The sequence below is a fragment of the Dromaius novaehollandiae genome, chromosome 9, assembly GCF_036370855.1.
Source record: "Dromaius novaehollandiae isolate bDroNov1 chromosome 9, bDroNov1.hap1, whole genome shotgun sequence".
Taxonomy (NCBI): Eukaryota; Metazoa; Chordata; class Aves; order Casuariiformes; family Dromaiidae; genus Dromaius; species Dromaius novaehollandiae.
In genome coordinates, this window is record NC_088106.1 from 13076353 (window position 1) to 13101533 (window position 25181).

The window sequence follows — 25181 nt, forward strand, 5'->3', positions numbered from 1 at the left end:
AAACAGACCCAAATAACTGGACAGATTCTCAAACACAGCAGTGCCACATACAGAGGGGGGAATCTATGCTCCCTGCTCTAATAGTACAAATGTGCAAGCAGGCATTTTAATCTTATTTTTCAGACATGACTTCCTTTCCCTGTTACCTGTCTGAGTGGTAGGTGAGCTGGGAGAGATGGTAGATCTGTCATCACTCTGTGGACAAAAAAACAAGAGTGTAAACGATCTTAATTTGGAAAAGCTATGACCAACTTCGTTTGCTTTGTTTTTAGAAAGGCTCCATCCATCTAAATATGTTTCAGAGAAAAACAGAAATGCAAAAAACACAACATTTTGTTCTCCAAGTTCATCTCTTCAGAAAGTTACAAAGTCACTTCTTTTGCAGAAATTGCACAATTCTTCTTTCAGGAAAAAGAATTATGAAATGGCATTGACAGTGCAGTGACAGATCTTTGTTTACTCTTCCTTCCAAACAAAGACTTTCAAAGTATCCTTCACTAAGGAGACACTGAAAAACAGATAATTAAGTATACAAAGAGCTTGCGTAATAGCACCACTGATAAGAATACACAACCTCTTCTCCATCTCTGCTAACGCAAAACTGCTGTTTACTGAACATCACTCTCCCTAATGAAATACACTGTGGTTTTATTACAGTGCTTGCATAGACTTACAATTTCTTGTGATGAATGCATTCAGTATAGCAGTTTCCACAGAGGAGAAAGAAATATAGGATAACTGTATTCAGTGGTAAAAGTAAGCTGGTAAAGAATACAACAAAAGTACTTTTGATTAACTCAACTTGGTCAAGAAAAAATCATCTTGTAAATAAAACGCAACATCAAAGATGACCAAGAACCTCTCAGAACAGAGACCGGTTAACATGTTGTTATGATTTAGGCCTCCTGTAGACACAGACTAAAGCTAAAGTGAGGTAGTATCTACTATAATTTAATCAGGTAGATCAGGTTCATACCCTACCTGAACTTTAGATTAGAAGCTGACAGACTAACACCTGCTAAAACAGATGTGTGGATCCAAGAGTTTTTTGTTGGCTTTACTGGTGAATGATAATAGCAAGAGATACCTTGACAGGTCTGAAGGTAGAGGCATTAGGCAGGGTAGTAGCACAGCCTTCTTGACTCAACTCTGAGAGTGACTGAACACAGAAAGAAAGAGAAGGCAGCAGTAGTGTTAGCAAACAGTTGACAGGTGACGTGCAGAGGCAGAACACACTAGACAAATTAGAAAGGAAGAGGTGGTCACAATCTCAGAAACACTCAACGGGCAAAAGACAGGAACAACAGATATTTACTTGCTGAACTACAGTTAAAGCCTTCCTGTCCTCCTAAACTTTCTGGCTAATAAGCCTGGGAGGTGGCATGTTTCTTCTACACACTCCACAGTGACATCAGAAGCAGAACTAAGAGCAATAAATGAGATTGGAGCTTCTTTATTAACACAGTGCCTACGGCAGCAGCCTCCGGCCCCAAAAGGAAAGCTTACCCTACAACAGTTCATCCGGAGCTACTATTCAAAATAAATAGCTTTCTTTTTAACACATTTCAAACACATTATGTTTCAAACGTTATGCAGTTTTAGTTTTAGTTTTTGTTTTCTTATTAACTTTGCAAATGCAGATGTACCGACATCTAACAGGCTCAAGAATACACCAACACTGTGTCTGCCCAATCACCGAATGCTGACCTTTGCGAAGTACAAGCGAACAAAGCACACGCGATTCTGGGTCTAGCTCTCAGAGAAGATGTCAGTGTGAAGATCTGCAGTGCTGTCACAAATAAAGTGCTGCCAAATTTCAATCAGAACCAATGTCAAACTACTTTTCATGTGTCCAGAATGGGAGCTCCACCCTGCCAATACGCATCTGTCACTGACGGATGCATCTAAAGGGGCCAAATTCGGTCCCTCCATGAATTCCTCAGCCAATACTGCTGCTAAGGGACAAGATCGTGTCAGACTGTGGGACATAATGTCGACTATGGAAGTCTACTGTCTAAACACATAACAATTTTGTGTGTTGCCCACACAAAAATGAAATCACACGAAAGCCCAAAGCAGGACACCTGCGGTTCTACCTATCCCAGGCACTTAAAATAAAAATGCAAATGTTGCCTTCTGGATTCTAATTAGCATGAACTACTTTCTCTCCCTCTGGTTATCAAAAATACATGCCAAAACATTAACATTTGACGACCGAATGAGCCAAGAATGAAACAAAACTTTCGGAAACAGCATTCAAATAGCAAAGTAGCACTGCAATGCACAAAAACCCCACTAAGTGACACCTAGGAATGCTGTAGGTGCGAGTCGCACACTTTGGCCGCTAGTGTTTTAAAAGACTCGCAGCTATTCTGTCTCTTCGGAAAAGCGCAGCCAGGAAAGCCTAGAAAGAGAGGTTACACACTGGGCAAGCCTTAAACACAAACATCTTTAGCAATCATGCAGACTCGGCAGCTGATCCTCAAGACGGCCTCTTCTCCACAGCAGTGTAGTGGCATTTCTTTTTTTCTTTGAAAAAGATAACAGCTTCAAAAATATCACTTGACTTAAGCAAATAAAACCTTAACTACCACATGGAAAAAACCAAAATGAAACGTTACAGGCCACAGGTTTCTGTTAACTGAACTGTTTATTTCTGTATAAAAAGAACAAGACAACCTCGATAGAGACTAACAAGAAGGGGCAGGCACAATTCAAAGATGGCCCAGCGGGCAGAGGGAAGGGGAACACAGCACACCACAGGGTACGACCACCACAACAGTTACACGCTGCATGCTTTTCACCTGTTTGCGAGTCCCTGGCCGCCTTTTAATGGTATTGGTGTTATTGTCAATCTCAAACACAAAGACAGGCTCAAAGCCATTCTGTCAGGGACAGCAAGGAAAGAAAGGGAGGGAAGAGAGGAAGAAGTGAGGCAAAGAACAACTGTAAGAAAAAGGCTGCTGCAATACAAAAGGAACCAGGATGCTGCAATTCAGACTTGCAACACACTAGTGCACATGCTGCACTCGCTCTCGAGGTCTAGCACTGAAGTCAGAGCAATCTCCCCTCGCCAGAAACAATCGCAGACCTAGGGTTTGCCAGAGCAGAGCCCGACCAGAAATCTGCACTGAGCAAATAAGGATATTTTAAGTGAATTTGATTATTAAATGTCTGACTACAGAAATGGATGCCAACTGTCTGAGAGAAAACTCCAGGGCACAAGTTAGTATAATTCAAGCCCTGCTTACTTTACTCATACCATTATTATTTGTACTGCGGCGGTGCCTACAAGCCTCAGTTTAAAACACGTCAGTGACTCCACGTGCTGAACGCTGCCATGATGGTCTCAGGCCACGGCTGCTGCCACAACCAGAAAACACAACACAGGGGGAGCCCAAGGTGACAGTGGCACACGGGTCGGGCTCCAGAGAAGTCACAGCAGCTGCCTGATGCTTAGCAAGTCTTTTGCGGACCTCGCAACAGAGGGAAATCGAGAAGCAGTCCAAGAGAAAGCAAAGGATGGCACCTTTGGGGGCTTTTCCCATAGCAGTCGCCTTGTAAGTGACAGTATGAGAAAAAACTAGATATTGGGTAAAAATGAGTTTCACAAGCAAATCAAGGCTGAAACTATTAGCAAAGTCTGAAGCCTCGCTGGTTTCTCAACAAGTGATCTCAGTTATAACCAAGGGGACTGCTTTTACAAGAGCGGCAAGCAGGACACGACTAACAAAATTTTGGGTCACATAACAAGTCTTCTCAGAGAGGTCAGCGATTACATCCCTTCAGCAACATTTTGGCTAGTCTGGCTATTACAAGCCAACACAAGGAAATCCACCACAGCGCACGCTTAAGTACTACAGCCAAATTCCACTTTGCTTCAGTTCACGGGCGTTTAGGAGAAACACGCAACTGAACTGAACGACCAACGCTCAGAGAAGGCGCGCGTAGCTGTTCCACGAGCTTGAACACACTCTTCAGAGAGCATTTTCAAAGGGAAGGAAATAACCATGGCGTGACCTGCGAAACGTCTTAGATTGTCACTGACGAATGCATTTTAATCTGTGATAAAAAGGCAACATGTATGGAGAAGCCCAAAAGAAAGGTGATATAAAATTTAAAAAGAAAATGTCTATTAAAGTAGTAACAGAAGCAGAAGAGAGAAGCATCAAAATAAAAGATATGGTAGTTAGGAGGCAAGTGACTATTAAACTTATTTTTGTATCTTTTCCTTACATCTGAGGTGAAAACATTGCTTGGAGCAAAAGAAAAGCAACTGCTCCATTTATAGAGCTCTGATGTAATGAGGGAAATACCGAACAATAGGTCTTTTATGGTATTTCTGCATAACATTCTACTCTGTTTTGCCACAAAACATTATTCCCACACCATAACACTCGAGCAATCAGTGGGAAACCTAACAGAACTTTTTTTTTTTTTTTAAATTAAATTATCTGCAAGTTCAAATGCCAAAAATAATTAAATTTGCGTGAGGTAAGGTGTGTACTAGCACATATTTAGAGAGAGAGAGAAAGATAGAGAAATTATACCTAAATGGAAAACATGTATTGAAAACTCCTATTACTGAATGGAGTTTCAATATGAAATGCCCCTACACTTCAGTGGAGGAAAAAATAAATCATCCTCAAAAATAAGATCTAGCTAAATTTCAAATCCATAAGGACAGGGAAAGTGTCAAATGAAAAGCAACAGAATTTAAAAGTAATTTCAACTCCTAGCAAACTAATGAACATTTTCTTGTTGTTGAACAAGTTTTTACTATAGGAAATATATTCATGGGGGAAAAAATGCTACAGATTCGTGAGCTAGCAAGGGCTTACTGTTCCAGTTACAGTAATTGCTACAAACAGCTGTCCTGGCATATGTCATCATTAGACACAGTATATATTTCCACTACAAAATAAATCTTAAGATCTTACTACAAATATTCAGAAAACCCAGTATGTCGTATATCAGTATAGTTAAGTGCTACTGAAAAGAATAAGGAATGAGAAGAAAAAAGAATAAAGAGATGATCATTTTCAAATCTGATTTAATCTTTCCCTATCATCCTTACCACTTCTTTGTGAAAAGCAAGGATGTAGCTCGAATAAAGACATAAAAGAAATCAACAGTGATGGAAGCCCCAAAAAATAATTTCTGAAAACTCCAAGGCATGTATATAACCTAAAATTCAATATATTAATTCAATACAAAAGCAATGGGATCACATAATCAAATAGAAACCGGGTCCATACAGGAGTCTTTAAAATACATTCCAAAGATGAGTTCACCGACAACAGAATAGCAACACTTAACACAAGTCACTTCTTTTCTCTCCTGTTTCTTATTATATAAATAGGAAAGCATATTTTTATATACTGATTGTGATTTCTCTGAAGAGGCACATGCATGATCACAACTGAATCACTCTCTGATATATGAGCTTGCTTTCTCTCTCCCACACAGTGCCAGTCAGGTGACAGAAGGAAAACCAAAAAATCTGAATAGAGAGACGGTAAATATCTTGACCAATATGTTCTGATGAGATACGTTCTACCCGAGAGCACTGCCTAATGAAAGTGTAGGCAGATCACAGAAGCACGTGGATTAAGAAAATAAATCCCAAGCATGCAGTCATGCAACAGCAGGCAAATCTGGTGAATTTTTTTTATAGGCAAGGATTATGGCATTAAATTCTTTAATTATGCTATATCGCTAGGATACCATAAAGGAAGAAACAGCATAAAACATGAAGTGAATATATAAATATTTGAACTTTTTCTAGTGTCCAAAAGAGATTATTTTTAGATTTTGCCACTGATAAACAATAAAAATGTATGAGGAATATTTCATGATTTGTAGCATTGGTACGTAGAGCAGTTTTTCCTCTGTTATGATATGGTTACCAAGATACCGAGTATTTCTAATGGCTGTGTGCGGTACGTAAACAAGTTAAAGCAGAAGGCTGCACACAAAGCATTAAAATTATTTACTTAACATCGAAGAGCTCATCAGTTAGGATGCAAGCTAAACACAGGAGGAATCAAACTGGAACAGAGATGTGTATTTTGAATTTTAGAAGCTGTTCTTCATTATCAGTTATTTCCTTCTGCTCTCACTAACAGCTAAAATTTTAAGTATTTTATGGAAAAACATCACCATATTACCACCAAATTGGTGGCAGTACAGGCGTCATAGTAGTATTCATGGTATCAAAGTTCATTGCTAAGCCATTTTTCAAAGATGGTCATGTTTTATGCTATTTAGATTAGCTCTAAAATATTTGGTCTAATCTGAGACAATCATAGCATCTCATTATTTTTATGTTCTAGAATCTGCCACATAGAAAGGTCATTACGTGCAGGATTCTTACCACTAACAAGGCACTATCATCAGTATGCTGAGACCTTCTGGATGGAAAGGGACACTGGGAGGTGGGAAAGATGGAGTAATGTCAGAAACACACAGAATGACACAGTATGTGAACAGACAGACATTCTGGAATACGTATGACCGTTTACCACATTTTGAGGCAGTTTTTCCACGGTTCCACACAGTATATGTAAGTAAAGGTAAGAAAGCATAGGAATATATAGCCACATGACCCATGGATTACAGCGTATTCTTATCACTTCAGGAATTAATTATTCTGCTTTCTGTGTTGTCTCAAGCAAATTCAGACAACTATGTATTCACAATTCTTACTGCGGTAGAACAAAGGACCCTTTGGAAGAGTAAGTTCAGAACAGAAGAACGTTAAGAAAGCAAAACAGCAAAAAATTTCAAGTACTCCAAGTTTGGATAATTTTCAAACAAAAAAGAATAAGTTGGAAAATGCTTCTGAAGTAGTATTTAAGTGTATTATGTTAAAGTTATTGATCTGATTAACACTGACAGGTGAATTATCTTCCCCTGGAAGAAAGCAGGGATGGCAGGTAGAGGAAGATGTGTTACTATATAGAAATGTGATTCAGAAAGTGAATAGATGTCATTGGCTCAGATCTGCATATTTTAGAAGATTGAGCCGTATATGACTTTTTTTCCCCCTCTATTTGCTTATTACTTTCATTATAAAACTACACTAAAGATGCTTTTTTTCCCCTCAGCTGATAACCCTCAAAATTCTAATGCTTATTTATTCTAGAATAATTAGTAATCTAAACATAGTAAAATGGGAGAAAACTGATCACTGAAGAAGAAATGACTGCAACACAAAAACTCATCTGAAACTCCTATAGAAATTTAACTGCACTGCTTCCAAGGAGTATCTTAAAATGGAACATGGAATGTATTTTCCATATAGGACACAGAAAACAAAAACACCACAATAAAACAAAACACTCTCAGGCAGGCAATCTACATGAATACAAGGAAATAATACATTAAGCTGGTCCCATAAACAAAAATTCCAATGCTTGTTAAGTGTGGAAAAAAAATCTGTGCTATAGCCCAGGACTGAAAAGTTCTTCATAATCACGAAAATATTTCTGACAGAGAGCGCTAAGAATTCAGATGCTGCCAGCCGTAGCAAAATTCTTACAGGAGTCTTACCTCACTATCCAGAGGACTTTGCTTCTGAGGACTTAAGGATGCTTTTTGCTATAGAGAAAAGGAATAATAAAAGACCAATTTAAAAGGATGTGATAGAGAAGCATAAGCTCAGAACAAAACAGCATCACTTAGAAGTGTTTTAAAAGATAGGAAGTCTTAATTTTTAAATAAAACAGGCATTGGGGAAATTTCAAGTTTCTTTGAGCTGAAACTTCACAGATACTATTAACCAAGGAAAAAAAAAAAGCCTTTACACCATAGAAAAGCAAAAAAACCCCCACATTGTTGTTGCATATTAAAGATACATAATAAACCCAAAATATAACTCAAGGGAGGAATATCATTGCTGAGAACAAAGTGCTCATGAATAACAAAGGCAATAGAATACAAAACCAAAAAAGGCTCATCAATGAACAAAATGCATCTTAAATGCCTAAAAGCCTTCAACTGAAAGGCTGAGCTGATTCTATAATAAAGGCAGCTTTTCTACAAAGCATTGCCAGGGGTCTGAGATGAGCTGGTATTAATGAAAAGCCTAGTTTCAGACAGTTAAAAACCTTTTCCTAGAATAACAACATACATTACACAGATGCAATATAATATTCTTTTCCTCTTTGCAGACCACCCTAATCCCAAAGTATTAACTGTAACATTTCTTGAATTTGTGATGGCAAGATTTGGTAGGTCACCAGAGCAGTAAACAGTAAGACATATCAAGTCAACTGGCATACAAACAAGCTTGTGTGGTAAACTATATTACAGACTACAGGGAATTACAAAAGAAGAGTAGACTACTTCACACTGGTTGCAATGAAAGAGAAAGCAGAGAGGCAGTGCCCACAGAGCAGCTGATGTGTCATAAATCTGCACTGTTCCTTTACTTGCAGATAACTTACTTCTGCATCATAAAACATGGAAATAGGTCAGGGAACATTATCTTCCTGTGTGTATGATTGCTTTCTCTGCCAAATCTTGGTTTAAATTCTTTGAGCTTTCCCAAATAAAGACTCCTCCTTCCTTATTCCAACCCTGTCACATCTATAAACTGGGAGAATGAGAGGTCCACTATGTAGAAATAGAATTCTTTACATTTTGGGTAAATCTATTCCATCTTCCTCCCTAATTCTAGTTTCGTCCATGTTAACTTATAGCACTGACTGTGAGTGGAAGTAAACGCTGTTTCTCCGTTTGCTTTATAAAATACCATGCATGCTCAAGGGTGCAGTGTACGAGTCTTAATGTTCTTGGTAATTAATATTCATTGAGGGACCAGAAAAGACAGGTTTGGTATCAAATGGGTATTAAAAGGAGGTACTTTAACAAAGTCAAGGACAGCTTCTCTCTGGATCTGTTTTGTTCTCATCCTCTCCTCCTCGTACTGAAGCGCTGCTTGCTGGGCTTCCTGACGGGTACGCTCTATGTGCCTGTGGTGCAGCTCAGGGTCTGTCTTAGGCACCTGGAACAAAACAATGCACTAGGCTGTAAAGACAGCTACAAAGGGAAGGAAAGGCAGGATATAGAGAAACTGTCTGTGCCTTGTGGCTAAAGCAAGTTTGTTTTTCTGTCAGCTTATCCAAAAGAATAAAACAGGAGAGTTCAATGTGTTACCTGACTGTGGTGACTTGATAGAGAGAGAAAGTAAGGTGAATCAGCCAAGGGTCTGACAAATGAAAAAGCAAGAAGTAAGTATGCTTTTTACCTTAAATATAAGCAATATTTCATATATTTGTTGTCATCAAAGCACAAATCTCATTAACTCTAGAAGAGCAGCTATTTAGTAAGCTAAGCAGCTAAATCAACTGCTGCAATAATGACTGATTCTGGACAATAGTTTCTATGACACTTCAGGAGCACAGATACAGTTCTTTTACAGCTCAAGATGTATCAATAGGATTGTACATTTGGCTTACTATATTGACATATCCAGTACTCAATAACCATGATCTAGGAGCTGATTAAGTAACCAGCTCAGGAACTTTTCATATGATCCTCACATAAAGGAGCAGCTGGTTACCATCGTTATTTAGCAAAATGGTAATTTAAAAAAATTATTCAACAGAAACTATATGCTTCTCTTCCCTACCTCTCTGTCCTGTCCACATAATTCCTTAGTACTTGGTGTTGCTCTCTGTCCTGCATCAAATTTAGAGTTTCAGGTCTTCGTAACTCATCATTATCCCTGCAGGTAAATATCAGGTGGAAAGTGGATTGGCCACTGATGCATAAAAACTATTGCCAAATTAATTTTTCTCTAAATTACAGATGTTCATAAAAGGAATTGCCTAGACAATTAGCTTTAGAAAACAACAAGTGGGAAATTTAAGATGACTGAAAAAGTTATGTTGCTATACCAAGTTAGATCTCATCTGCTGCAGTTCATCGTTTAAAGAATGTAACTTGCTTAATAAAATGGTATTTAAATACACAAAGACTCTTTCAAGACTATTTTCTGGTTATTATGGACCTTATACTGCTGGAAATAACATTTATTATTATTTTTAAACATCATCCTCTTTGATACTTCTAGAACAAACCTGCTCGCTTCACTGATGAAATGATGACTTTCTAACTGTCAGTGATACAAGCCATCAAGGTCGCCACATAAATAACTGATCTGTCTCATATCTATCACATCAACAGTAGAAGAGAGATTTTGTGGTCAGTTCCTAGCTGGAAGAAGGCTGCTAGCACCAAAACAATTCCTAAGGCCTAAGCTACTGCATGTTCCCTGCTATGTTGCCTCCAGGAAAGAAAATGGATGGAAGTTGGAGTAGTTTATTCTGACAGCCTGAACTTAGCAACTTTCGCTCCTGGTGCAATTGTGTAAGCGAGAGAAACCTAACAATGCATTTCCAAAAATCACTAGCCCTGTTGTCTGTGTGTAGATTAACTGTCTTGCCTGCACGGAGGAGGTCAAGAGATGAGGAAGGTCCATATGCTACAGGTCTCCTCTGTCCCTTAAATTAGCACAGATGCACATGACAGAGCCATTACTGAGCTGTCCTGAATGGACAGGACTGGGCTCAAATAAGTGCCAAGAAGCAAGATCCATATTCAGATCAGTGTACACCCAGCTTTGTTGAGCCAGGAATGCACCACAGTCTGTCCAGAGGCACAAGCTGTATTTGCTGAATTGAATCAACTAATGTAAGTACTCTTGAGATGAAGTCTGCTTTACATCCAGCTCTCTTCAGGAGTTTTAATGGCTCCAGTACAGTGAAGAAAAAATAGGCTGCCTGCCAAGGCATTTGCAAAGAGTTACTGTGGAAGCAGTTTACAGCTTGTGGTTGTCACAAATGAAATATTCCACTAATATAAGCTTAAAATATATATAAAAGAGTAATTAATTGTCATATAGCTGTTTTTCCTGAATTCTGAAGGCAGTAACAATATGATCTGTTTTTTACTGCCTCATCAAGAATTTCACTCTGCTGTAGCACAATATGAATAAAGTACAATTCATTTATATCTTTGATTAAGTACTTCTGCATAAAAATCCACTACCATCTCCAAGTAAAATTTTGAAAACACTGGACATCTTAGTGAACTAGTTTCCTTCATCATTGGTGTGATCTGCCAAAATCTTGTGTGTAAATAGCTGCTTTCTCCTGGCTAACTGGCCTTATTTCCTTCAGATGTGTCATGCAACCCAGTGTTTGTAAAGTCTCTAATTATTTCCATGTCAACCACAAACATCCAAACAGGGGAAAAAAAAAACCCCAAACAATAATAATAATAAAAAAAAGTCTTCCAGACCAAGCACACTCTCTCCATTTGGGGAGAACATGGCAAACTGCTACATTTTTTCACATCTTCCTTGTGGACACGATAGGGTAAGGAATGCCGACATATGCTGAAGGAGTTACCCTCTATTATATCAATACAGCTATTTACACTCTGACTGCACAGGTCAAAATCCTTACTGAAAAAGTCATCATAATTTTGGAGAAATTTGCACACTGTTTTTGATTTCATTTTCTCTTTGGAAATTGTTTTTAAATGCCATTAAAATGAATTTCTACTGACAGCATAAATAATGACATACTTAAAAGCTAGCAGTTCTCATTCTCTTTTTTAACACTCCTAGTACAATCAAGCCAATTTTCTGCTGAGCTCTTGCACATCTACTTTCACTCCACAAAGTACTGAGGCACCTCAATGGCATATTAAGGTCCTGTCACTTTTGATTTTAGTTGCATTAGCAAGAAGCTACATATTTGCTTATCTTCTGTTCTTTCAACTAGATGCCCAGAAATTTCTTCTCAAACCTAGCCACCTCATTTATACCCTGTCCAACTCTGACCTAGTTTTTCAGGATAAGCATTAACCCCCCGATAAGCCAAACAAACATTTAAAAGTATTGGTGAAATTCAAAGGGTCGACTTTGTTAAACTAAGCAACTATGCAGTCTTCCTGTTCTCATCATTGGCCCCTGTTCTCCCTTCTTCCACTGATGTAAGCCCATTGTTATGCCACAGAAAAACTCATTTTTAAATTGATTTTAAATCACCTGACTAATTTCAAATAACCCCCTACAGTATACAGTACTACAGCTACCAAGAGGTAATGAAGAACATGACTTCACAGCACATCAGTTACTCCACAGTAACTCCCTTTATGCTTCCCCTAAACCTGCAGTACGTTTATCCCTTCTGTCTTTTTTTTTTTATGTAATTAAGTCTAAGCTAGCTATTTAATCAAAACACAAATTCAGTCCCCAAAAGCATACATTAAAGCAGTTAAAATGTATATGTTTTAACTTGGCATATTTCTTTAACTAACTGATTTAAAGCTGAGAATTTTTCCTAGAATCATCAAGCCTTTTGGTCACTACCACCATCAGAATATGAATTCCTAATCTGGGACAACAGCTTACTTGTAAAGTGCCACGCACATTTCTGGCAAAGCAGCAGAAAATGTAATTTTTTAAACACAATCATTTAGTAAATATGCGCTCTGCATTCATCATGAAACTGTGTATAAAATTAGTTACTAAATACTCTTACCTATTTTGATGTAAATATCGTCTTGTATCCTCTGTTCTATGAAATTCTCTGATGGTTACAGGCTTTATTGGTGAGCCCAAAGCAAAATAACACAAAAGAAGAAGTTAGCAACACATTCTGAATACTGTTCATGAATGTCAGAGAATCTCTTTGTAGAGTAACATTTGTAACTAGTGGTAGTAATTCCCCCCCCCCCCCCCCCCAAAAAAAAAAAAAATCACAAAACAACTCAGGGATGAATTCATTTCCAATTAAGTAAACTCATTTTTATCTTTTCCTGTGATTTACAGAAACTTTAGTTTCAAGATTAAATATGCCTACTGATAAATTTAAGAGTTTAAAAATCTGTACTACTAAGAACTATGCAGAGAAGTCAGTGCAGGTATAAAATGATCCATGTCACTTGGAAGAAATGTGGAGTTAGGCTCCAAAGAAGATGCACATAGCTGTATGGCAATACGGCTAGCAGTCCAGCAATGGATATGGTCCTGGGCAACTTGCTCTGGCTGACCCTGCTTGAGCTGGGGGTCAACACTCTCTTATGATGCCCTAAAGACAGGTTACAGACAGAGCAAAAAACCCTAAAAGATGGGGTAACTGAGAACACTCACAGCTTAATTTGAGCTATGAAGTCATTTATCCCACTGGGAACAGGGACATATTGCCCTCATCATTTAAAAAAATTTTTTGATACCCGTTAAGGTGAGGAAATGGAAATTTTTCAAGATGAACTTCCAAATTTTCACTTGTGCCTGTATATACATTGCATATAGTCAGCATTCTTAAGTAGTGAAGTGTTTCAGTTACTCGTCTTCTTAGAGAAGCCACTGCTTCAGTTAAAAGTAAATAGCTTAATTTTTATGACTAGATAGATCCTTATGAATCGCTTTTTTTGGATGTATATCAATGTCTTTTCACTATTAACACCTAAGAGCATCTTTGGCTTGTATTGTCAACAACTTTTTTTGAGTTTGGTCTTGTGTCTATGCTTCAAATGGCATGAGCTTCTCTGATTTGATACTGAATTTGTGGGACTTGCAAAATGAATGCATCTCCAATAGATGTGTGTGTCACTGATTTTAACACAGTAAACAATAATATAAAGTATACTACATAAGAGGACCAGGCTCCTACAAGGATACTAAACACCCATAACCCCCCCCCCCCCCCCCCCCCCCCCCCCGAGCATATATCTTTCTACTTCAAAATACACAAAACTCTGAAAGGACACATTCAAATCTTAGCACAGTGGGTAATGTCTAGCACATCAACCAGAAACAAAGATTTTTTTCAGACAGGTTGTTCATGCAGTACATATAATGAGCCACTGAACTGTGTAGTTCTGTATATTGATACTAAGATTCTGCAGAAGGAAACAGTACTTGGCTAAGAATCTGTTTCTTTAGTTTGATTTCTAAAGAGACTCTCCAATGCCTAGCACCCAAGTGACTGTAACAGAGAACAGCTCTGCAGCTAGAAAGCAACAAAATGGCACGAGCTAATGAAAAGTCACAGTAAATTTACTGGAATTATTGCACTTGTCTGCTCTAGGACATTCATTTGGATGCAGTAAGCAATCAATAAAAACCTCTATTATTAACACAGTACAGTGTGAATGCTGTTGAAAAATATGTGAAAACAAATAAAGTTCCTCTTCAGGACACTGTGGGTAAACAGGTACATGTGTCCTGATTCTCAGGAATTATAGTGCAGTTATATTATTCAGATTTCTAAAATGCAGCATTCCAGTGCAAGTATTACATACCAGCCTAAACAGGAAGATGCTTGAGAACAAAAGTGAAAAAAGATACGATTTAGACTCACTGGGAAGAAAAGAACAGAGAGACTTTTTTTTTTAAGGGGAGAAAACAAGGCAATGTCCAGAGCTACTCGTGCCTGTTTCTACATATGTGTAAAAAGCTGTCTAGAGAACTGTTTAACGTGTCTAGCAATACTTTATTTATTGCTCACTTACTGTATTCTTTTATTAATGGAAAACAGTTTAGTGCCAGATTTATCTCAAACTACAGATGTTTTTTGTTCAGAAAGGTGAGTATGTACGTATCCAGTCCGTACCAGTGGCGACATTTCAAAGCCTTCCTCAATCTAACAGAGGGAAAGCAATTGTTTGTTGTAAATCTTCAGACTTTTCAGAAAACCTAGCATTTAAGCTAGTCTAAACTTAAGATGGATGCTCAAGAGAGTAAGTTTACTGGTAAATAACTTATAATCAACATGAACAAATTAATGGTTGCAAGATTCCTGTACTACATCTTTATTCAGATAATAAGCAACATATTTTGCCCTTGAGAAAGCCAATGTTCATTCAGTATTACCAAGTAAACATGATCAGTTTTCTAGATATCACCAATTACCAGTTGGAAGCATCAACTTCAGTATTTTCTGAAGGGAGCACTCCTTTGAAAAACCATTTATTTCACAGATGCCTAACACAAACTTGCAGGAACCCACATGAGAGGAAAACAGTGTCGCTATTTCAGATTCATCCCACGTACCCCAAAGGGCACTCAGATAGCTTTTACACTCCAACTCTGACCTTCTACAAAGCACAATGTAGTGCTCTTACTCCAATCCAGACTAGGATTTTTTTTTTCTTTTAAACCAAAGAAAACTTATGAGGACAAGAAACATTAATACCATCAAAAGGCTTTCCTGGGGCATATGAACTTAACTAATTTAAGTAAAAGCACCACCTCATTAGAGATTCGCCGCTTTTCAATATATGCCACGAATTGCGAGCTGAGGCTGGCTGAGTCCATGCACTTGGGTTGCCTCACCTCTTCCTCCTCCTCTTCTGTGGCACAGCTATCAATATAGTCGATCTGATCGAGATCATGTTCCACTTGACATACATACACAAAGGAAACACACAGAATTAGATAATCAGCAGGAGGGAAAAACAAACACCACCATGAAAACAATGTCAGGAACTAAGGCCTACAGTTTTTCTTCCATATGGGAAAGCTCAGCCTGAAAGCTCTTGAATTCTGCCTGGTCTGCTAACATATGTTAAACATCAGATTTTGAAATAATAATAAAACAAATGTCTTTTAAGAAGTAAAGAGAAACAGATACATCAAACGTGTAATTTTAAATTGCTGTTTGTGGATAGTTTTTTGGTCACTGCAAAAGTAAGTAGATACCGTAATTTTTTTTTCAATAGCAAAAAGAAAGCATTATCTATCAACTGACACTAAGACTATACATGATTTGTGCACATTTTGAATAATTTCTCTTGATTCAAATTCATCTCCTTCAGACAAATTAGATGGCTATGACAAGTACTACTGCTAACTACTACTACTGCTACTACTACAAAAAAACCCAGAGGATAGCATGACCAAGTTACCTGGATGTGAATGTAATAAAAATAAAAAGGGTATGTGGAAACAAAAGACTACAGAAAGCAATGAAAACTTCTAAAACAATAACAAATTCAGCATCCAGCAGTTTTACTTTAAAAAGAGTAATGAGAAAACAAATTAGGAGCCACTGAAACGGAGCCAGAAACAGCACAGTTTGTCACTCTCTGATTTGCCCTCAGATGGTGATACTACATAGGACAATTTTTTTTTTTTTTTTTTTACTTGCCACTGCCTTCTACACATTCTGTCCAGGGATTTTGAGAGTCATGACATGGAGCAAACTACCCTGGTGGAAAATACTGTGCTGAGGATGCAGGGGAAAGCATAAGCCTCTTTTCTGAGCACCAGAGCTTTCTTGTTCTTAAAACTCTCCCCAAACTTGCTCCAGACTCTCTTGCCGACATTCTTTTTCTGCTCCCCCCCCCACCTTCCTGCTTGTCTAAAACAGACTTCTCTTTGCCTTGCCACACAATTTAGCAACTGTTACTGCCAAAGCCACCTCCTCTGCTACTACAACCATCCAAAACAGATTCCTATATCCTCTGGCTTCATTAAATCTCCATCTGAGTTTTGAATCTTTAAAAACTTCTTTCCAGCCTTGCTTATTAAACATAAATAATACAGTAGAGGGTGAAAAAATTGAGTAACTGTGTTAAGAACACAGAACTGGAAAGGCTCTCCTGCACCACTGACAGCTGCATGCTGTGGCTTGTGCCCCCCCCCGATACTCTTCCTCATGACCTGACTGTGCTCCATCTTCAGACTAGTGAGGCATTTTGAAACATCTGGTGTACAAAACCCAAAGAACAAAATAAAGTTAGTCTTTAGAGGCAGGGCTGGCAGCACTACCTGTTATTAAGGCTGCCCACAGCTTCCCATAACACCATGCTTTCAATTCTTCTAATTTTGCCAAATTTAACCTGTTTGAACTGAATTTTTTGTCTTTGCATCTGTAAGAGTGAGTCAATCTAAAAGATTCAGATATTTCTAGAAGGTGGCGGAGAAAACAAAACACTTGCAGAGAAGAATAAGACTAAAAGAAGATGAGGCAGGAGGAAGAGAGAAGGAAAAGTGGGAATTGGGGTGGGAAGAGGTAGACTAAAGAGATAGGGAACATGAATCAGAACCATTAAGAGGAAGGGAAAACAGGGAGCAGCTGGGCAAGAAGTTAAAGTAATCAGACTACACTGGAATGAGAAAGAGATCTAATAACAAGCAGTGTGCAAAAGGGAGAAGAGAGAATGGCTGAACAAAAACCAAGGACCTGGAAGAATACTAAAATTGGGTGATAGCACCAAAAGGAGGACTGGACTGCAGCCCAGCGGTAGCAGGGGATTATTGGAAGCTCAAATGAAGGACTGCGGAAATCGAGAAACACAGGAAGCACTATCACCTCTTGAACAAATACGAGGGTGCTACCCTCAGACTGCAGGGCAACAAATTGAGAAAGCGTAAAAAAGCAATCTCGCTCAGAAATATCGGTCACATGTTTGGACTGAAACACAAGATCTAAGCACTCTTCTGCTGCTTGGAAATACAAAATTCTCTGGCAAAACTGCTCATCTCATTCCGACATGGGTCCACACAGAGCATGCCCAATTTACTACTGCTGCAAGTTTTTCCCATTAGCTCAAGCAACAAAACTCCACACAGTGAAATTCAAGATGCCAAAACATTGTTTGAAGTAATGGGAGACTAACACAGCACATATGCAGAAGCTGACTTATCTAATGCTTCCCACATAATCTTAATTCTGACGCTACTTGATTTTACCTTTTAACATCCTTCATTTACCGTATACACAATGGTCTTTGTGCTTAATTCCACCTCGACCTTTCTCTTTTTTCCTCTTAAAACAATTTATAGCAAATATTCTGGAGCTTTAACAATGACAACAGTAAACATAGTAAGAAAGATCACTATTTACCTGCACCATTAGTTACGACTGCGCTACCTCTGTTTTCTTGATACTGACTCTCTCTTCGCAGTCGCTGTTCCTTAGTGATCTCTGCCACACGCAAAGGGAGGTCAGAGAACTCATCTGTAGGCTTTAGAAAACAAACAGTGAAATCAAGAAAAGCATTTTTCTTGGGAAACACCTTCTTGTGCTGTGTGGCTCAGCTGCTATCTCTCAATTTGTGTTTTCACTTCGACTCTCCTGTTTTGTGCCCACAAAACACTAATTTAAAGCAAAATACAGCTAAAGCATATTGTTTTTAAACAACATATATTTAAGCTTTCCTAAAAACTTGTCTGCCTACAGTCTTGTTTTTCTCTGCAATATCTGCAGGTACTTGAAAATATCCTAGGATGGAGGTTCTAGAACTCTTCCAAATAAACAAAGTGGGGGCATAAGCAGGCATATGGAGTATAGCTGGCAGGAAAGCTTTAGGTCTTGGCTTCTGCCCTCTCTAGTTTTTCCAACAGGAATAGGGAGCTTCTTCCTGGGAAGAATAATTGACAACCTCCTCCCTAGGGGATCTCTTTGCCATTTATAAGCAATGAAATGGGATTTTGTTCTTAGTATTTTAAATAAAAGCTGTAAAGTAAGATGATGAAACTTTCATCTCATTTTTGAAGTTTAATTTTCATGTCCTGATCTACTTTATAGAAACAATCATTCATGAGTAATTGAAGATGACTCAACATTGTAATATGATACAGCGATTAGCATTTTTGTTTTGTTTAATGAGAAATCCCCTTTTCCTTATCTGTTATGCTCCAATAAATTCATTGGTCATGCACTGTTTTATATATTTCTCTTATTATTTCCATTATTGTATCCATCCAGTATAAAATTACACTTGCTTTTCTCAAATAAAAATCAGAAGTTATTTTGGAGCAACAAAACTTGCACATCGTAATAAATGTTATTTACTGAGCATGTTTCCAAATCTATACTTTTTATCATATCTCCTTCTTGTACAGTATCGCACTCAAGAAAAATAAAACTACAACACTTACTTCATTCCCTGACCATCTTTTGTCTCCACTGTCCACACTATTGAAGCCAGAATCTAGTGCTCCATATGGACGACTGGAATAAAGTTCTTCATGGCTGTCAAACACGATTTTAGTTACTGTAAATATTACTGAAAAAATCTCAGCTATTACAGAACGAGAAGCAGAATGGACTTCTGAGCACAGTTGGAGCGCATTCACAAACTCAGCCTATTAGAAGGCATCATACTGCACTTGCCATATAGAACAAGAGCCTACATGCTTACAGCTACAAATGTTCCTATCTGTCAGTCAAGTGTCCACCTGCCAACGCCTAGCGTTTTAAGTGCTGATCTGATCCAAAGTATTTATCCATACTTAAACATCCCAAAACAGCAATCTTGACACAGAAAATCGCAGAGTGATCTCTTATTTCACTGCTTAAGGGGTCAAACTTCCATTTCCTGTAACTCAAATGTTTTGGTTGAATAACACTTCTGCCTTTTCCCCCCCCAAACTTTCTCATAAGTAATCATAAAATCATGCAAAATTACTATAACTGTATCAGAATACACATCTTCTAGAGAAAACTACACAGAAAGCATTATATAACCATCACCCATAACAGAATTGCCTACCTAAGAAAATGCACAGTGAGCAGGACAGTAATTTCAAATAATCCATCACTGCTTGAATAACATAAAAGTACAGTTTTTATTTACAGACTCGGACTCTGACTCTGTCAATGACACATCTAGACAAAGGCATTAGACATGTGCCTAGGGTTACAACACACTAATGGCACAGCCACACAGTTCTTCTCTAAGTTTCTGGGCTCAGAAACTATGTAATTCAGCAGTGTGGCCATCACAGATGTCAAGTCTGGCAACTGCTGCAGATAGCTACAGCAGAGAAACAATGGGACTTGTCTGACCCGCTGCAGATGGCACTTCACAATGGATCAACTGTTGTACTGGTACTCGATGCCCCAGGGAGAACTGCAGCAGTAATTACTGCATAATACACAAGGAGGAACGAACTTCAGGAAGCTAATTGCTCCACTCCATCCTAACTGAATTGCAAGCCATTTTCTCACTGAAGTTGTTACTCTCTCTAATATCCCTCTTTTAGGAAATACTTATTTTTAAATGACTGCTATTACTATTATTTATGCAGTGCCATAGGCATGCATGGGATTTTGTAGAACAAAATGACAGACTACCACCCTGCGCTGTTTACATATTCAGACAGGCGTAAAATAAAAAAGTAAAAAAGCAGATGAAGAGCTACAGAAGAGAAACATTAGGTATATATTTACTTTTAAGCAGATGTAAATCCTGCAAATAGACACAAATGACCAAGCTCTTACACCTGCACAGGGTTTTGGTTAACTCAAAAGGTTTCACCTTCATGGCCTTGCAGTTGAACAGAAAGATCATCTGCATTACAAAGCCTTAACAACAAATACAGGAAAAGAAAAACAACTCCATTCTTTTGGGTGAGGAAGAAAAAAGAATGACCATGCGATTGCTCAGTGCAGTTAAAGGACTATTCACTTGAATCACTGGCAATAGAACCAGCTCATTTCACATGGCTGAATCTGGAGGTGACTCTAGAAGAAGTATCCTGAATTGGTTCTGGACTTGTTTTTACAGTTATAATTCCAAGCTATGACTAAAATACATTAATTCTTTTCATTTCACATAAGCAATTAATGAAAAATTTAATAATAATAATATATAACTACAGAAAACAATAAATCAATAAGCACATAGTCACACACTGATTTTATTGGGATTTCTCTTAAAAAATAAACTATGCTGAAGATCAACAGAGCAAGATAGCTTATCATTTTAGAGCCAAAATATTATTTGCTTTCAGTAACCGAAGGGTACCCCCTGGGTTGTGCAGAGACCCTGTCTGCAATAGCTTACACTCTAGGAAACCAAGTAACACTCATAAAATGCTCATATGTTGACCTCCTCTAGAAAAATAATGCAAAACATTCAGTGCTGATGAGGAATCATTCTGTCACTCTGTCATGCAAATTCTCCTTCACAAATCTCTGACTCATCATGATTTACTGTCAGGCCCTTTGATTTGTGTTTTATTACTGCTAAGACAGACGTACATCCTCTAGCAACTTACTCCTCCAAACCTTATTATCACCTTCCAAGATCATTTTTAAAATATATTTAGTTTCATATTTCACTTCCTCCCTTTCTTCTATAAGTCATAAATCTGAACTCCTGCTTTTCTCCGAACATCCTAATTTAGCAGCTGATCTGGCTTACTGTTCCAATATTTATGTTACTGTGCTAAGCAATTGTGCCAAGTGAAAGCTTGCCAAGAATAACAGTTTACTAATGGGGTGGAGATCAGTATTTACACCTGTAGTCTGAGCAAAGCTGTTAAAAATTCTGTATAAAAGGTTAAAAATCACAGTAGGGTTGTACTTCAGTAAGTATGCAGAAAATATTAAGATCTTATAAACTAAACACACTGGTTACTAACATGACAGCATATCCCCTGTACTCTGAAGATACCAACACTCTCTTCTTACTGTACATTAATGCTAACACTGCCTTACATATGATATTACCTAGTTTTTTCTTCTGAACTCTTCTTTGCTTCTTCTATAGTGGTATCTTGCTAGAACGTATCACAAGATAACACAAGCGATATTCTTCCAAGCTACCTCCATCCATGCACTGACCAATGAACAATCCTTGGATCTAGTTTTTCAAATTCAAATGGCTGACAAGTTTTCCTGAATGACCTCAAAACAAGGAACCTGGATTGTGCCAAACTTACCAGGATCCAAACCCCATGGGTCTCCTATCATAATCAGGCAAGTCTGGAGCTATCTTGCATGCTTCTATGTTCAGGTATTTAAATATGTGAATTTTTCCTTTTATACATATCTAAAAAAAACCCAAACAAACAAAACAAACAAAAAAGTAAGTATAATTTGACAGTACCTTTCCAAAGTACTCTAAAGACATTTAACCTGCAGTTGGGAGTAAAGAACGAGCACATTTATATCAATCAATACATCTTTTCTTCTAACCCTGCTGCATTTTAGAGAAACAGCTATAGTGGAGTGTCACAGGATGCCCACGACAAACAAATGGAAAATATTTTCCACGTACATCTGCTCTGCATGCAACTTCATCATCTGGATACTGAGATTTTGTCAGGCAAGCGATGTAAGCATTTATAAGTACTAAAATTTATGCCCTTGGCATCAGAAAAGATGGATCCCACCCATGCCCAACTTTGAATGGCAGAGGCAGACTGCCAAAGCAAGCTCAAACTGGAAGTGAATGAAGCTAATCACAGCTTTCTTTGCATTCAATAGTAGGCAGAAACTACAGGTCTTAGCATGTGCCACTCCTGATTCAGAAGCAGCAGCTCACAGTGGAACCTGCAGTACTGAAGGGCTTATATACTCACATTAAAATTTAAATTAGCCACTAACCATATGGCAGTTTCTAGCCCAAAGGCTGATGTGAACGCACTACTGCAAATTGAAACAACACATAGCAGAACTCGGTCCTCAGTCTAAATTGTGACATTTGAGTGGCACAAAACTAATTTTGCGTAACAGTCGCTTCCTCTCTCCTATAGCTCTCCTGAAACTATAGCTATTAGAAACCTTCAGCTAATATTAGCGAGATGCTCACAGTGGAATTCTTAGTATAACCAAGTAGTAGTAAGCAGTCAAACTACTAACGCCATCAGTATGGGAAGAGAAAGCTTCTTCAAGTTGTGATGTATATTTAAAACTGTTAGAGGATATACATTATTTAAACTTCTCTTGTTCCTAAGTAAAGGTTCTAACATAATCCTTCAGCTTTTAACTTCATTCCCCCCTTTTCAGTTAAAACAGTCATCCCAATTCCTAGCTGTAGTTTACCTGTGCAGGGGGTGACTGGAGAGGGTTGTTCTCTAACATGATGGTCTGCAGGTGTCTGAGGTTCCGGTAACAAACAGGGATTGTTGTTATTTTATTGCAGGAGATATCTAACCGAATCAAAGGCAACTCGGCAAGCTCTGGAGAGAGAAAAAACATATTTAGTTCAGCAGGTTTAAAAACAAGCAGTATAAAACTCAAATGCATGTTTTACAAAATGATCAATTAAATACATCTGCACCTGGCTCTCAGGAGAAGAAAAAAAGCAGTAAAAAGAATCCGGAAGGGCTCAAACTTTTTGCTGTTACAACCGACGGCCTTTATCTCACCTTCAGGTAAATGCACCAAATGATTTCTTCTGACATTTAGGTCACGCAAGGACTCCAGGTTGCCAATCTGTGGAGGTATTGTCTGTATTTCATTGCAGCTCACATCCTACCAAGCAAGAATAAAGAGTTAGCAGTTTTGACATTACCACCACTAACTAGCAAGCCTCTACTAGGTATGATACATGGTGCTTTATTTAGGGAGTGAAAGAAAAGAGACAACCATTTATGTAACACCTGGGATGCTTATATTCATTAAATCTCATTTCTGAGTTGAGGCATTATTCTCATTTTAAATACCTGGGGGAATAAAAACTTAAAAAAAATTAAGCATTCAGATGTGTAAGTCTATTTCAAGTTACTTAAGTTACTCCATGTTATTTGAGACAGTGCAACTTCCCATATGAAAGCTTTTTGCCAGAAGAAAACGCACCAGGAGCTCTAATTCCATACAGCCTCTCTCAAAAATAGGGAAAACTCTTTAAGTGATGCGGATCACTTGTTCGCCAGTGCAAGGAATCTCTTCCCCACATAAATCAGATTTTTAAAATCTCATAATATTTCATATTCTTTTTCTAATATCTCTATTACAAAGTCAAAAAAACACAGCTAGAGATACAATGACAGATACAACTCTTTCTTAGGCCAAAAGCAGATTTCAGTTACTTGCTATGGCATGCAAGTGACAGTTCACAATCAGAGTTCTTAGCAGAACAAGAAACAGTTCTGATCTCACACATCCCAAGACAGCATCCTAATTACTGCATTATTTTTAATCAGTTAAAAAAACTGGTAATTCTTCTGAAACATATATGAAACTATTAAACATGTCAATTAAAAATTAAAGATTGAATAGCAATAGTTAAAAAAAACTATACTCACAAGCTCTGTCAGCTGTCTGAGCTGTCCGATTTCTTCAGGTATTGAAACCAACTTATTATTACTTGCTATCAAAACTTTTAGTGGTAGACTACACAGGTGTACTGGCAGTGTTGAAAGTTGGTTTCGACTTTTTGGACAGAAAGAAAACAAAGTCATCATCATCTCTCTCTAGTGCAAAATTGCCTCACATCTTAATGTAATGAAAGATATATGAAAAGCACAGTCCATTTTGATAATGATCAACTCAATTTCTCCCTTATTACTGTAAAACTAGTGTCATGAAGCCTACCTTTATTACTTGCTTTACCTAGTTGTGTGTGAACAAACTCTCAGGACAAAGTACTAACCCTGATTAGATTCTTTTGAACTCAGGGTGGAAGAACATGACCTTTTCAGGTGCTTTTAGGTGCTTCTGATAACTGGCTGCCCTCTGTCGCAACCTAATATGTTTGAACACAGTGCGAAAGCCTTTCAGACAGCTAATATTGCAGGTCAACAATACAAAATCCACAGAGAAAGTCATTACTTACTCAATTAGAAATACACTAAGTATTCAGTATGTCATGTGGATCAAGAATGCTGATATAAGGGATTTGGTTGTTTCAAAATCCAGTGTTGGACATTTCACAATAAACTACTATTAAAGCAAATATGAAGTCATATGACTGGATTGTAACCTCACAGAATGAATCAGACAAGATGAGAATTGTTTATAAAAGAGAAAGCTTCTTTTTAAAAATACAACATAGCAAGCAGTAATGACTGGACAATTAGAAAGTTATCGTGATCTTAACTAAGGACAAAGCCAGATGCTGATGTTTACCAAAATATGGTGTTGGTTCTTTTCACGCCTGAAACCTACATTTCCCTGCTACAAGAAAAACAGTTCTGAGCAGTAGGTGAACCAACAGCAGCTGTTAAAAGCACAATAATTGGACTGCACCTGCTAGAGATCACAGCAATAGGAAATCCATATCTGACTCATATCCTATTCCTACAATTCTCATCATTAATAATAATAAAAAAAGAAATACAAATTCAACTGGCAAAAATATAACACCAGAAAGAAATTGCCTGAAATTTTTCTTGCTTGGCATCACTGCCAATTTGTGACTAGGAACTTTCCACACCTCTTAAAACACTGTTTCTAGAAACGGAGAATCTTGTACAC

The 25181-nt window shown here is 37.9% G+C and overlaps 1 protein-coding gene across 15 annotated transcripts in view; it reads right to left on the bottom strand.

The window, feature by feature from the left end:
• LRCH3 (leucine rich repeats and calponin homology domain containing 3) overlaps nt 1-25181 on the bottom strand; it is a 71076-nt gene that overhangs the window by 14703 nt on the left and 31192 nt on the right. For 3 of the 15 annotated variants that reach the window (XM_026093462.2, XM_064516760.1, XM_064516757.1), the window contains exons 3-18: nt 24011-24137; nt 23132-23237; nt 22806-22942; nt 21701-21810; nt 18911-19004; nt 17874-17994; nt 15275-15423; nt 12561-12622; nt 9638-9733; nt 9163-9214; nt 8870-9010; nt 7555-7602; nt 6377-6430; nt 2805-2885; nt 1088-1159; nt 147-195 (exon numbers count right to left, since the gene is read on the bottom strand). In XM_026093462.2, coding sequence (XP_025949247.2) covers nt 147-195; nt 1088-1159; nt 2805-2885; nt 6377-6430; nt 7555-7602; nt 8870-9010; nt 9163-9214; nt 9638-9733; nt 12561-12622; nt 15275-15423; nt 17874-17994; nt 18911-19004; nt 21701-21810; nt 22806-22942; nt 23132-23237; nt 24011-24137 — 1499 coding nt within the window. The remainder of the gene's footprint in view (nt 1-146; nt 196-1087; nt 1160-2804; nt 2886-6376; nt 6431-7554; nt 7603-8869; nt 9011-9162; nt 9215-9637; nt 9734-12560; nt 12623-15274; nt 15424-17873; nt 17995-18910; nt 19005-21700; nt 21811-22805; nt 22943-23131; nt 23238-24010; nt 24138-25181) is intronic. The other 12 variants (XM_026093468.2, XM_026093463.2, XM_064516764.1 and 9 more) reach the window with 8 other exon arrangements.